Source organism: Triticum urartu, chromosome 2 (genome assembly GCF_003073215.2).
Source record: "Triticum urartu cultivar G1812 chromosome 2, Tu2.1, whole genome shotgun sequence".
NCBI classification, from domain to species: Eukaryota; Viridiplantae; Streptophyta; class Magnoliopsida; order Poales; family Poaceae; genus Triticum; species Triticum urartu.
Window position 1 is genome coordinate 108,241,098 of NC_053023.1, and position 13,007 is coordinate 108,254,104.

At 49.4% G+C, this 13,007-nt stretch overlaps 1 protein-coding gene across 7 annotated transcripts; it reads right to left on the bottom strand.

Moving 5' to 3' along the window:
* Window positions 1-5,673: 5,673 nt before the first annotated feature.
* Window positions 5,674-11,902, bottom strand: LOC125536167 (uncharacterized WD repeat-containing protein C2A9.03-like). Of its 7 annotated transcripts, XM_048699327.1 has the most exons (10): window positions 11,660-11,902; window positions 11,281-11,390; window positions 10,559-10,726; window positions 9,036-9,122; window positions 7,106-7,240; window positions 6,919-7,023; window positions 6,756-6,847; window positions 6,560-6,665; window positions 6,386-6,472; window positions 5,674-6,294 (listed from the first exon to the last, which is right to left on the bottom strand). In XM_048699327.1, exons 2-10 carry the CDS (start codon window positions 11,383-11,385, stop codon window positions 5,881-5,883), a joined length of 1,299 nt encoding a protein of 432 aa, XP_048555284.1. In that variant the 5' UTR covers window positions 11,386-11,390; window positions 11,660-11,902; the 3' UTR covers window positions 5,674-5,880. The 7 variants fall into 7 exon arrangements, with proteins under 7 accessions (XP_048555284.1, XP_048555283.1, XP_048555285.1 ...); XM_048699326.1 differs by lacking the exons at window positions 10,559-10,726; window positions 11,281-11,390; window positions 11,660-11,902 and adding exons at window positions 8,129-8,177; window positions 8,487-8,531; XM_048699328.1 differs by lacking the exons at window positions 10,559-10,726; window positions 11,281-11,390; window positions 11,660-11,902 and adding an exon at window positions 8,487-8,531.
* Between the last annotated feature and the right edge of the window lie 1,105 nt (window positions 11,903-13,007).

Below are 13,007 nucleotides of genomic sequence, written 5' to 3' on the forward strand. Positions count from 1 at the left end.
AAATCGAGATTGGAGCACACCAAATGCCCGCTCGACATCCTTCCTGCAAGCCTCCTGAAGCTTCGCAAACCAGGCGTTCTTGCCTCCTGCCACAGGGTTTGAGATCGTCTTCACAAATGTCGACCATCTCGGATAGATGCCGTCAGCTAGATAGTACCCCTTGTTGTATTGGTGCCCATTGATCTCGAAGTTCACCGGAGGAGAATGGCCCTCAACGAGCTTGGCAAAAACATGAGAGCACTGCAGCACGTTGATGTCATTGTGAGTTCCTGGCATACCAAAGAAGGAGTGCCAAATCCAAAGGTCCTGTGTGGCTACCGCCTCAAGCACCACACTGCAACCGCCTTTGGCGCCTTTGTACATCCCCTGCCAACCAAATGGGCAATTCTTCCATTTCCAATGCATGCAGTCGATGCTTCCAAGCATCCCAGGAAATCCTCTTGCTGCATTCTGGGCTAGGATCCGAGCAGTGTCTTCCGCATTGGGTGTTCTCAAGTATTGTGGCCCAAACACTGCCACCACTGCCCGACAGAACTTGTAGAAACACTCTATGCTGGTGGACTCGGCCATGCGCCCATAGTCATCGAGTGAATCACTGGGAGCTCCATATGCAAGCATCCTCATCGCTGTCGTGCATTCTGGATGGAGGTGAATCCAAGAGCGCCAGTGCAATCCATCTTGCACTTGAAGTAGTTGTCGAACTTCCGGATGGAATTCACAATCCTGAGGAAGAGCTTTCGGCTCATCCAATAACGGCGCCGAAATGTTCTCTCGCCATGAAGTGGAGCATCGGCGAAGTAGTCGGAGTAGAGCATGCAGTAGCCTTGGAGACGATGCCGGTTCTTTGCTTTCACCCGCCCCGGCACCGAGCCACCTCGCCGCGGCTTTTCATTGCTCGCCAGCAGCTGGGCGAGGGCGGCGAGCACCATGAGATTCTCTTCTTCCTAGACGTCGGCCGCGGCTTCCTCCTCCAGCAGCGCGGCGAGCTCTTCCTCCTCATCCGAGTCCATCGCCGAGACAGGCAAAACACCAAACACCTTGCGCTCGGTGGGCGTGTACCCGCCGTTAAACCGCGCCTCCGCGGCCGGAAACGGTGGCCAGAAACGCCCAGCTGCTGTGGGAGGGGCTGCCGCGGCGAAGCGCTGCTATTTTCCGGCGAGGAATGGCTATCTAGCGGAGTAGGGAGGCGGTCGTCGCCGGGATATAGCTAGTGGTGGCCGAGGGCGGGGGGGTGCGAGGCGAGTTGGGGGAAGAAAACCTTGACTTTTCCCCTGTCGGTGTGGGCCAGGCGTGCTTTTCCCTAGCGCCGGAGCCCCCAGCGCGCCGGGTTCGGCCTGTGATCGCCGGGCGGAAAAAAGGTCCGAATCGGCGATTTTGGGCATCCTGGGGGCGCGACTGGGCCGTTTTTTCGTCGCCGGCGCCGAAAAAGTGGCCTGGGGGGCCTGTTGGGGGCGCGGATGGAGATGCCCTTAGATCCTTAACTGACCTCTGTTATCCCACATTGTTTGAGCCCACTCCAACCTTTTGTTTTTCCACACTTCATTGTCAAATGTCTCCACACCATGGCCGAAGCTGATCACCTCATCAGTCGTCACATATTCCTCGTCTGGCACAAGTTCATCATAACCCCATTGTAGGATCCAGTTATGAATGATGCAACATGCAAGAATAATCTTAACTTGGGCAGGGTAAGGGTGGAATGGCTTCTGATCCAGGGTCTTAAACTTATTCTTCAAGGTTCAAATGCCTTCTCAACCGTAACTCTAAGGCTGGAGTGTCTGAGATTGAACAGTTCCTGAGAAGTCCTAGGATAGTTCCTACCAGATAACTCGTTCAGATGGTACTTAGTTTTCCTGAAGGATGGAAGAACACCTGCCTGGCATGCATAGCCAGCATCTTGTAGGTAGAACTTGTCATCGGGGATGTTGATGCCATCAGGTCTACTCATGTTGTCACTTAGAATGTTAGCATCATGTGTTGATCCTTCCCATCCAGCCAGCACATATGTGAACTTTAGATTGAAGTCAACAGCAACAAGCACATTCTGACCTGTGTAGTGCTTCCTCCCCCTGTATGCTGCAGATTGTGATCTTGGTACTCTGGCAGTGACAAGAGTACCATCTATTGCCCCAATGCAATCCTGAAATGGCATTATAAGATGGTGTTATGACTATAGCAGAACAATAACATCATATCAAGGCATGAACTGCATACTATCAATGCTCACCTTGAAGTATGGATACCATCTTGGGCTAGTGCGGATCTTGCTAGGAGTCCGGGCAGTTGGTGACCCGATCAACTCCTCTGAGTTCCCCAACAACATAGAGCACTTGCCTGAAGTACTTGAAAATGGTCCCCATTGATCTCCTGGACGTGTTGTGCATAACCCCGAACCTCTGGTTATGACCTACAACATGGAGGAACATGGAAACTCGCTCTTCCACAGTGGTGTGGATGTTATCTTGTAGCATCCCCCTGCTCCTGAACATCTGCACAAGGTGCTCTTTTCATTCGAAGCATCCACAAAGCTTATAATCTTTGAAGTTGTAGATGTAGTTCAGATTCTTATCTTCTTCCGATCCCGGATTAACATCGAACCATACCAGATGAGGGGCTTGTCATTCCGACGAACACTTCTCTTATCGACCAACAGGATCCATGCATGAACCACAATTATGAGCGTTGTTGCATGAACTACAATCTTCATCCGTTCATCCAGAACCTAAGCGACATCCATGGTGCGGTCAGTAATGGCGCAATTGACCCTAAACGATCCTAACAAACAACCTAACAAAGGAGGGGGGTCTTATGCTGCTTACCAACTTTGTGGTCAGGGGAGGAGGGGATGGCTGAGACGAGGATTGCCAGATGATGTCGAAGAAGAAGGGGAGAGGCCGCTTCCGCTTCCGCTAGTGCTGCCGGAGAGTGCTACTGTCGCCGCCGCTTCCACAGATCTGAGTCGTCGCCACCACCAGTGCGAAGAAGAGAGGAACGGCTTGTCCTAGAGCAAGGGATGAGCGAGTAAATGGGGGGAGGGGATGAGAATATATTTCGCTCCATCTTGTCTCTATTGATTTCCTTCTCCCGCCATCTCCGGCCGAGTCCCCCCTGCACTTGCGCCCTACGCCGGGACCAATTTTTGCGCTCGAGTCAGCCTGACTCGCTGGAAACGGCCGATTCAAGCGTTCCCAGCGAGCCAGACTCTGGGGTGCTTCGTATCGTGCCGATGTGAACCAAGCCTCCTTGCATGCAACTAAACAGACATTTTTCAACTCGCCCGGGTCTGGTTGGGTTGTATGCAGCCAAAAATGCTACACTTACGTATGAGTTCTACGTAACTTTGCACACCTTCCTTCTCCACTAATCAAAACTCCCCATCCCCTCCACCCCCACCCCCCGCGGGGATTTTTAGGGTGGGCCCATGCGCCCCTGATGACTAATGATAGTCCTCCAAATCAGTAACATTACGTAAATAAATCACGTAGATATAGCATTGCTCGTGTGCACCCTACCAACCGCACCCTAAGTTGGAAGGTATCTATTCCCAAAGCACCACAGTCATCAAAAGACTAGACACCCCTAAAGAAGGCCCCTCCCAATGCTTCACCTTGTACAGGTGCTAAGCATGTCATGTAGGCAAAAAATTTGATGTGGCAAGACAATTAAGAGGAGAGAGATTGATTTGATGACCTAGGAAGAACCAATGCCAAGCGCGTGAACCTAGACAAAATATTAAAATGGAGCAAGTTCATCAATGCATGAAAGAGTTTAGTACTAGCTAAGTCATTAAATGAAGGGAGCTTAGCAAACAAGTTAAGCACCTATGCATTGGGGACTACCATTGCTAAAGTATTTAATGCCCTTAGAGCAACTCAGGCGACCCATTTCATCCGCTGGCGTCCGTTTGGGTCGGCGCAGACACAAAAGTCGGCCCAACGCGCCGACCCAAATGGACGCGCATCCGCTTGGCGTCCGCCTGCCGACCCACTCCCGGCCCATTTTTGAGCCGAATTTGCGTCGGCGCAGACATGAGACGGACGCACGCGCGCCAACTCCTCTCCCTGGGCGTGCCGGTCGGTGGCAACCACCACCATTTTCCCCATCCCCCCCCCCCCAACCCCCCCCCCCCCCGCGCCCCCCACCCCACACCCCGCCATGGAGGACGCCATCGACCTCGACGCCGCCACCGGCCTCGCCTCCCTCGCCTCATCCGGCGCCACCGCCCCCGCCAGGAAAGGCAAGCCTTGTGCCCCGCGCAAGACCGCTGCCGCGGCCAAGCCAAAGAAGCCGCTGAAGCCCGCACAGCGGGCAAGGGAGTCAGCCAAGAGGAAGGACCGGAGGCACGCCGTGAACGCGAGGGATGAGGCCGCCGCGCAGGCCGCCATCTCCGCCGCCGCGCAGCAAGAGGTCACCAACGCCCGCGATGGAGGGTGATCCAATAAGAGTGCAAAAAGTTTTGCGCCACTCTTGAGAGCATCAAGGCCCGCCCCGTGAGCGGCCGGCATGCAAGACATGGTATGCTAGCAAGCCGCCCTCTTTTGTGTCATCAAGTTCATGCTTGCGTGTTAATTTGCATATCATTTGCCCATATGCTTGCATGAAAATATTTTGTAGGCATTTCAAGCTTTGGAGGCATTCAAGGTTCAACACAACGGCAAGTGCTTCAACCTCTCCCATTGCTTTCGGGTCATCAAGGACGAGGAGAAGTTCAAGGCGCAATATGCCGCCCTCAAGTCGCGTGGGGGGAAGAAAGCCGTGGAGGAGGTTGGGGAGTGCGAGCCGGCACGGCCGCGGGGGAAGACCAACTCCAAGAAGGAGGACAAGCGGGATGCGGCATCCAACGCCTTGATCGCAAGCGTGGAGGGCATGATGAACAAGAAGGACACAAGGGAGGAGGAGTGTCGACGTTTCAAGGCAGAGCAAATGGACGCTTTCATGGAGATCCAAAGAAGGAGGCTTGAGATGGACGCGGAGAAGCAAGCCAAGATGTTCGAGCTCGAGGCGGAGAAGCAAGCCAAGATGGTAGAGATCGAGGCCGCCAACACCAAGACGAAGGCCAAAGAAGTGGCTCTCGCGAGCATGATGACCGGGGTGGAGATCATGAAGGTGGATCTCAACACCGTGTCGCCAAGGAATAGGCCATGGTTCGAGAAGATGCGGGCTGACATGCTCAAGTTCGACGACGAGTGATCTATGGCGGCGAGCGCCGTCTTTTTTATGCCGACAAGTGTGCTAGCATGACCACGGGGCCCGTGATGGCGTGGTCGAATGCAAGTCCCACCCTTTTTTGTGTGCTGGCATGTGTGTCGGTCGGCTGACGAGTGCGACAGCATGAACTATGACGATATTTTCTGAAGCCGGCATTGTATACAGATGCTGGCATAATGCCGACATAGTGAGACATGGCCGCTGACATGATCGGTCGCGGGCCTTTTTTAAAAAGTTTGATGCGGACATGAAATGGGTCGGCGCGTTAGGCGCACTGCCGACCCAAATACAAAACTGAACAAACGCCGGGCAGGCGGCCGATCCAAACGGACAAAAACAAACAAATATGCCGTCCGTTTGGGTCGGTCCGTTAGAGTTGCTCTTAGCCCCTCATCTAATCACCCGTCCATTGGAAGAGGTCGAAAAGACTAAACTCTTCTCACGCGGCTTCACACGCGAACCATATTCTGTAGTACCTGCTGACTTTCGAATCAGGGTCAGTCCAAATCATGTACCATCTGTAATCCAGTTGCACCGTAGCATCTTTTAACTAGTACCACTCCGCATATACAGAACTGAAACCACCACTTGCCATATGGAGCACTATACACACATCTAGGCATCTAGCTCGACGCGCGGCAGCGACACGGTCGACATGACTGTTCCACTCAGTCACAGGTACGAGTCCAGGTAAGCGTGCCGGCCCCGCCTGCCGAACTCGAGCAAGCTGCCGTAGGCCCGGTCGGCCACCCCGACGAACAGCGCGCCCGCGTCCGGGCTGAACGCCACGCCGGCGATCTCCCCGAACAGGCCGATCTCCTGCGCGGCGCCGTAGCCGGCCCGCGCGTCGTACACGTGGACGAAGTCCGCCGCCTCCGCCGCCGCCAGGAACCGCCCGTCCGACGAGAACCGGAGGCCCCGGACCGCGCCGATCCTCCCTCCCAGCACCGCGAACGGCGCCGACAGGTTGCGCGTGTCCCACAGCCGGCACGTCTTGTCCTGGTTCCCCGTCGCCAGGACGTTCCCGCCGGGGTGCCAGGCCGATGAGAACGAGTAGTCCAGGTGCCCCTTGAGAGTCGCTATCTCCTGCAAATGTAAGCAAGAACAATGCTCAGTTTTTCTGCTGGTGGAATGAAGGGGGACTCGAGGCTATATGATCTGATGATCGGTTGCGTACTTCGCCCGATTGAGCGTCGGCGATCACGCAGTCGGAGCTGTCGCCGAGAACCGCAAGAAGCTTGCCATCAGGACTCACCGATGTGTTCTGTGAAGGACATGACAACTTACGATTCACCTTCCCGGAGCAAGAATAGAGTTCAAGATTACTGAGGAGGAGCTCAGAGTAACTCACATTGACCGACCACGGGAAATTAAAACGACTAAGCAGGCTGCACCTCTCAGCATCAAGAAATTTGACGGTGCAGTCATTGTTGGCCGCCGTCGCTCGAGTAGCGCCGCTGCATTTTGACAACAGGAAATCCGATAGTTGATCACGTATTGCCCACAAATTCAGAATCAGAATATTGACGAAACTGTACAGTTCTTACCTGGGAGACTCGTACACATCTACAGCATTCGTGACAGAATTTTTATTATCAGCGACATTCGTACAGAATACCACCCCGGGCTTGTCAACATACTGTCGAGAAACAATTTCATGAGCTAAGATACATAAAATGGCTGAAAATTCAGCGCGTCTTGAGACTATACCTTGAAAATCAGTTCGCCGCGGAAACCGCCTGCTACCATGAAATTGTCTTTTAGGGCCATTGTGCTGATCTGCACCCTGGACAGTGTCTGAGCTCCATGCCCCTTCTGTGAAGCAGAGAGTATAGATCGCAAGTTAGATATACTACAAAAATAACAGAAAGAAGGCACACCTTGAAGAGATGCAAACCTGCTTTGGAACAACTTGGCCTGCAACGCGGAGCACTTCTGTCCCTCTTTGAAGAAGAGAAGACCAGTGCATCACTGAATTGTTCTGTGCCATGTAAACATCATGCTTGGATGTGGCCCACACAAGATTCCTTAGCTGAAGATACCAAGAATAGGAATGGTCAGTGCCTTCGGAGTAGAAAATGTGAACAATGCTTTGCAGGTGCCGTTTATCCAAAAGGAAAAAAAACGTAGTTGATTGTAGCAACCAAACACTGACAATTTGATCTTGACGACATGCTTAGTGATAATGAAACATATGTTCTCTATGGTCTTACAACATTACTGAAATTATCTTACAAACGACTGCATTAAGAAAGGGAACAAAAAAGGCCTAGCAAAACGGCAGATGAGAGCACATTACCGTATCCATAAGAATTTGCTGGAATACCGATTGGCAATGTGAGTTGTGTCTGAAACTGCACAAACCGAAGGACCAATAACTTCCTACACAATCATGCACATTTCTAGGCATCACTCCCATTTGACCAACTCCACTACAGACTGTAACTCTTCACCAATATGGTTAGGACCTAGGAGTATTTCAAGATGTAGCTAAAGGAATACCTATGTCTAAAACACCAACCATCGTTAGTAACATACAGCTGAACACGCATTTGGTTATCTTACCTGAAACTAACTGAAGACAATCCAATGCAACAGTTTATGGTGAGTTAGTGACCATATTTTCAACTCCTTACAGAAGTTCAAGGGCTAATGCAGACTTTTTGCACATCGATGCGGGTGCAGCCGCACACTATTTATAGAAATTTAAAAGAGGATAAGCAGATAACCTCTTTCAGGAACCGGAACCCATAACCATGATAATGAGTTCATGGAAATAAAATGACATCAAAATGTCAAATAGTACAATAATCAACAGACGAATGTATTCCGAGAATGCAAGACATGCACACACAATTCACTCGGCCAATAATGCAAAAGATGTAGCATTCAAGGACTTTTAGTAGGTCAAAGTTAATACCATAAGAAGTCCTGCATAAAATTTTGTTAGCATCTCTCTAAGGTTCAACCTGCGAAAAAGAAATAGGAATATGAATAATCTAATCGAACCTCGCTATAATAACCTATCATATCATATTCCAAAGATGCCATATGACAGTGCCAGCCACTGAGGATGCTCAACCACCTGCTTAAGAACCCTGTTGAATCCATTGTATTGCAGTTCTATCCTAATATACAAGACCGCTAATTGCAGAAATGAAACTACAGCTTCAGTTACCAGATCAGACACAACTTATAACATGACCTGCACTCACTGTTACGCTATAGTTGCAGTCTATACCAAAGGAATAAACACGAATGAAGATTAGAAGCTTCACCTAACGAAATCAAAACCGGTCAAAGCTTCAAGAATCTCACAACATCTACAAAACAGAGTCAGAACATAAAATGCACAACGCTAATATAACTTGAATATGTCATGCATTCACCAGTTATTATTTATATGCTTTTGGTATAAGTTTTCCTCATACTTGTTTTTCTTTTTGGAGCCGAAGACATAAGCGAAGAAAGGACAGAGAGGGAACAGTTAAATATTTGCACTAGTAAAGGTAAACAATGAGGTGAATACTGAAAGTTCTTCTACTGCATATGAGGAGTAAAATGCAATGCATTATGATGTAGTAACTGTGGGCGGCCATATTAACAGCTTGTGCTATTTTTTTCCGAAAAGTAAAACATTCCACGTAGTTTGAGTGCATATATTTTTCCTTAAAAAATATTGAAAATTGAGCTAACTATAGTGAGCAACAATCACAAACTCTGTGGAATTCTTTAAATAATTGAACATGTTGTTTAACACCTTTGATGTTAAGGTTCTTATATCAATGCAAAAATCAATATCTTAGAAAAGTGGAAGAGAAATGTACCTGAAAATGCACTATCGTTGGCTTGACAAGTCGTGTGTTGAAGCAGAAATCATAGAACCTGTCATTTGTCTCCACTTGTTTGCACTCCTAGAGAAGGAGGGGAGGAGATAAGTCAAACAGCTAAAGGCTATCATAAGAATTTAAACTATATAACAAACAAGCAAATATTCTTTATGGCATTATGGGAAGATGTATTGTTTGCTTGGAGTATCACCTCCATAGTTGAACCTTAGATACCAAAACAAACCTGACCATTTTTTGTCAAGAGACAACTAGCAAGGTGTGATAAAAGAGTTTAGGTGAAAAGGTTGCATAAAAAGCATGTGTTTATGGAAGTGGAACACGTTTGGTGCTAATACTTAGTACTAGTTAGTAACACCTAACCAAACAATCAAGAGTATTTTACGAATATGATTAACACAGAGTGAGCTATCTCGCATTTATTGGAACATTAGCACAATGCCGGTGCATTGCCACGAAGCAAAAAAAAATGATGAGAAGTTGGACCATCAGCTTAGGAGATTTTCAAAAAAATATTGGTGATGTGTGACTATCGCGCGGCTCAGGGTTTAAAAGAGAGCAAAAAATACGAGGACAGATTTGCATGGGGCAGGCGTTGAAGAATCTTTTTTTTTATAAAGGACATATTTTAATATCAAGACAATACCAATTATACCGGCCTCTGCAACCAACATAATATCAAGAGCTAGTCAAGACATCGAGGATGCACACAGCAACCTATTACAAAAAAAAACTCAAACAGCAGCACGCAGCAACAGGTAACACCAACTACCGCCCTTGGCAAAGCAAGAACTGCGAGAGAGGTTTTTCAACATGAACCTGAGCATGTGTCAGGCCGGGCTTGTAAGAGCCCGGCCTTCAAAATAACAGCCCGCACTATCCTCTTTTCTCAAGCCCAAGCCCAGCCCAAAGTCAAATCCGAAGCCCGAAAGCCCAGCCTGAAATTCACTTTTCAATACTTGCACATGCAAGCCCGGCCCGAAATCTAGAAAAATAGAAGCCTGAGCCCATCCCAAACTACCGTCCGGACTGCAAAAGGAGGCCCGAGTCAGGCCCGATTGACAAGCCTGACCCAGGCGGGCCTTGGTTTTTCAGGTCAGTTGTCAACCGGGCTGCCCATACCCGGGTCCACTTCAACAATAACGCCCCTAGGAAGGGAACGACATACCGCGCCGCCACTGCTGGATTCAACCACTGAAGATCGGATCATAGGTTTTTACCCCGAAGATCAAATCCGAGCAACTCCAAGCAATGCCTTCAGGAGCAGGAAGGCGTGTAAACACCGCCATTGCCATGTGCAACGAATTAAGGTTATTGTTCCCACACATGAGTAATAGTGGAAAAAGGAGAGGTGAACTCACAACCAACCCCAACCTTTATAAGCAAGGAAAGAAGATGACAACTATCATCACAATTGGCATGAAGAGTCAAAAGGGCGATAAGCAGAAAAACAGCTTTGCACCAATCCCACTCGTGTTGAATTGTACAACACCAAATCTCACCATATCAAACCCCTGGTGTGACCTCGCGAGGTTCTCATAATTCTTGTAATGCTCCAGCCTCATCTTGCGATACTGATCTCTACTGTATTTTAACCTCTCCCATGGTATCCCTTGCATGTCTTTTCCATTTCTGTACTGCACGGCTGATGTATCATTCTTATGCTTATTCTACAACAAGAACAAAATTGAGGTCTTAATGGTCTTTAAACAAATGAAAGAATGCAATTGTTCAGACAAACCAAATAATTCAGACTAATCTAATAAAAAGAAAAGGTAACATATCTAGAAAGGCTCAAGTATCTGTATGTTATACTGCACCATTGAAAACTAGCACAATATTACTAGAAATCATAAATGTCCATGTGCACATTCCTACATCATGATTTAGTAGGTGTCCCAGTTGTTGGCTCGTTGCCATCACATATGTCCACCTCAATAGTGATGTTGTTGTATTTCGGCAGGCACTCCGAAAGCTAATCTAGCACTAAAATTTCCTTTTAGTGCCAACCATTTCCACTAGGTGGGGCCATCGGCAAGATTTGCAAATGTTATCCTACATATTCCGTGGCTGAATTGCCAACATGCTTTATTTAGCTTTAGCAGAATTAATGTGTGGTCTGCACGTAAGAACACTCCATTAACCACCTGCTTCCGTATTGAAGGATTGAACCAACACACGAACTACTAAATTATTACATGTAGTGAGACTTGGTTAACCATACCGGGCTTGAGGGATGGCCGTCGCGGCCGCCGGAGAAGCCAAACCCGTCGGAGTCGAAGTGGTCGTCTTGCAGGTCTTCCAAATCGTCGTTCAAGTACACGGCCATCGTCCCTGCCAAGGAAAACCACAAGAATCGCGTGAATTCCAGAAAGGAATCGAGAAACTCTGAGAAAAAGACTGCAACTTGCGAACAAGAGTCGTGCAAGCGCAGCTCGGCGGCCGGCCAAAACCTCCCAAACCACCGAGACGAGCGGAGCAACCCAGCGCGGCAGGGAGGGAGGGAGGGATCACGCATTCGGACGCAGCAAGACCAAACCCTCCAAAGATAATCGGCGGAAAAACGCGCGCGCCGACGGCAGCACCTATGGCGGATGATTTACCTCCCTGGGAGCCGGAGGCCTGCAGCGGGCGGTCCTGCTGGCCGGCACGGAATCTCGAATCGCGGTGGAGGTCCCTGGAGGCTGGAGCCCTCAGGATTCGGAGAGGATTCGGCGCGCGAGATGAAAATATCCCCGGTCGTTGGTCTTCGAGCAGGAAAGAATATCCCGGTGGTGGAAGTGGCGAAAGGGGAGGAGAAAAGCGGTGCGTGAGCAGAGGGAAGGAAAGCACCGCGTTAACTAGCCCGCGCCATTTCTATTTTTTTTCTCGGTTTTTTTTAGGTCTACCACGTCTTTATTTATTCATAAAAAGCAGGAATTTCTGCCGCAATAATGTGCAGAATACAATCTGGGGTCCATTGACCCAAACTTTGCAAAGATTATTAACCACCCCCTCTTTTGCTAACCCATGCGCAGCTCCATTCGCTGTCCTCCGGACCCAAGTCACCTTCCAGTCTCTCGTGGCCAGCATGTTTTTCACCTCCTTAATCAAAGGTCCCAACGCCGATAAATCATTTTCTTCACTCTGCAGCTTGCGTACCACCTCCAGGCAGTCCATCTCAAGGTGTAATTTCGCGAAGTTTAGATCCCCGCGAGTTGCACTGCCCTCTTACAAGCTTGGAGCTCTACCATTGCTGGGTCCCTGCCCATAGGGTAGTAGTGGCAGGCTGCTGCGACGAAAGCTCCTTCTTCATTCCTAAAAACCACACCACCGCCCCCCTTCTCCCCTCCTTTAGTAGATGCCCCATCAATATTCGCCTTGATCCACCCTTCTTCTGGAACACTCCACTTTTGGACCGGGATTAGTGACGGAACTTTGCTCGCTCTACCGTTAACATTCTGTCACTCTTCCATAAGTCTCCTAACCATGGCTGCCGTGTCCGCCGCTTCCTCTATCCTCTTCCCATCTCTCGCATTATTTCGTGCCATCCACAACACATATAAACCCTGCACCATTATAGCTCGAGCATCGTCCGACGCTTCAGCAAACCATGATAGAAGCCATTGAGCTAGTGCACTCTGGGAGCTTACTGACTTCGGCGGGATCGCCGCCGGTGCTCCCAATTCCGAGTACAACACCTTCCAAAACTTTGCAGAATGTGGGCGTCTCCAAAACCTGTGTATGTTCGTCTCCTCTCTTCCACACACCACACAGAACACCCCAGGCTTAATCTTGCGCCTATGAAGCTCAAAACCCACCGCCAGCCCGTTTCGAATAAGCCGCCATGTATGTATTTTGACTCTGCCCGGGGCAACCGTATCCCACAGATTCATCCATGCTCTATGCTCTTCCACCGAGGAGGACGTCCCCGGGCCGCCAGTCCTAGCTCGTTTTAGACCCATGCATAGG

What these genes read in the sequence shown, in the direction of transcription:
- LOC125536167 (XM_048699327.1), bottom strand. Translation starts at nt 11,385, where the DNA reads ATGGCCGTGTACTTGAACGACGATTTGGAAGACCTGCAAGACGACCAC. An exon ending in ACGGCCATCCCTCAAGCCCG is followed by an intron (nt 10,727 to 11,280) that starts GTATGGTTAACC and finishes TTCTTGTTGTAG; the next exon opens with AATAAGCATAAGAATGATAC. An exon ending in GATGTGTACGAGTCTCCCAG is followed by an intron (nt 6,666 to 6,755) that starts GTAAGAACTGTA and finishes GTCAAAATGCAG; the next exon opens with CGGCGCTACTCGAGCGACGG.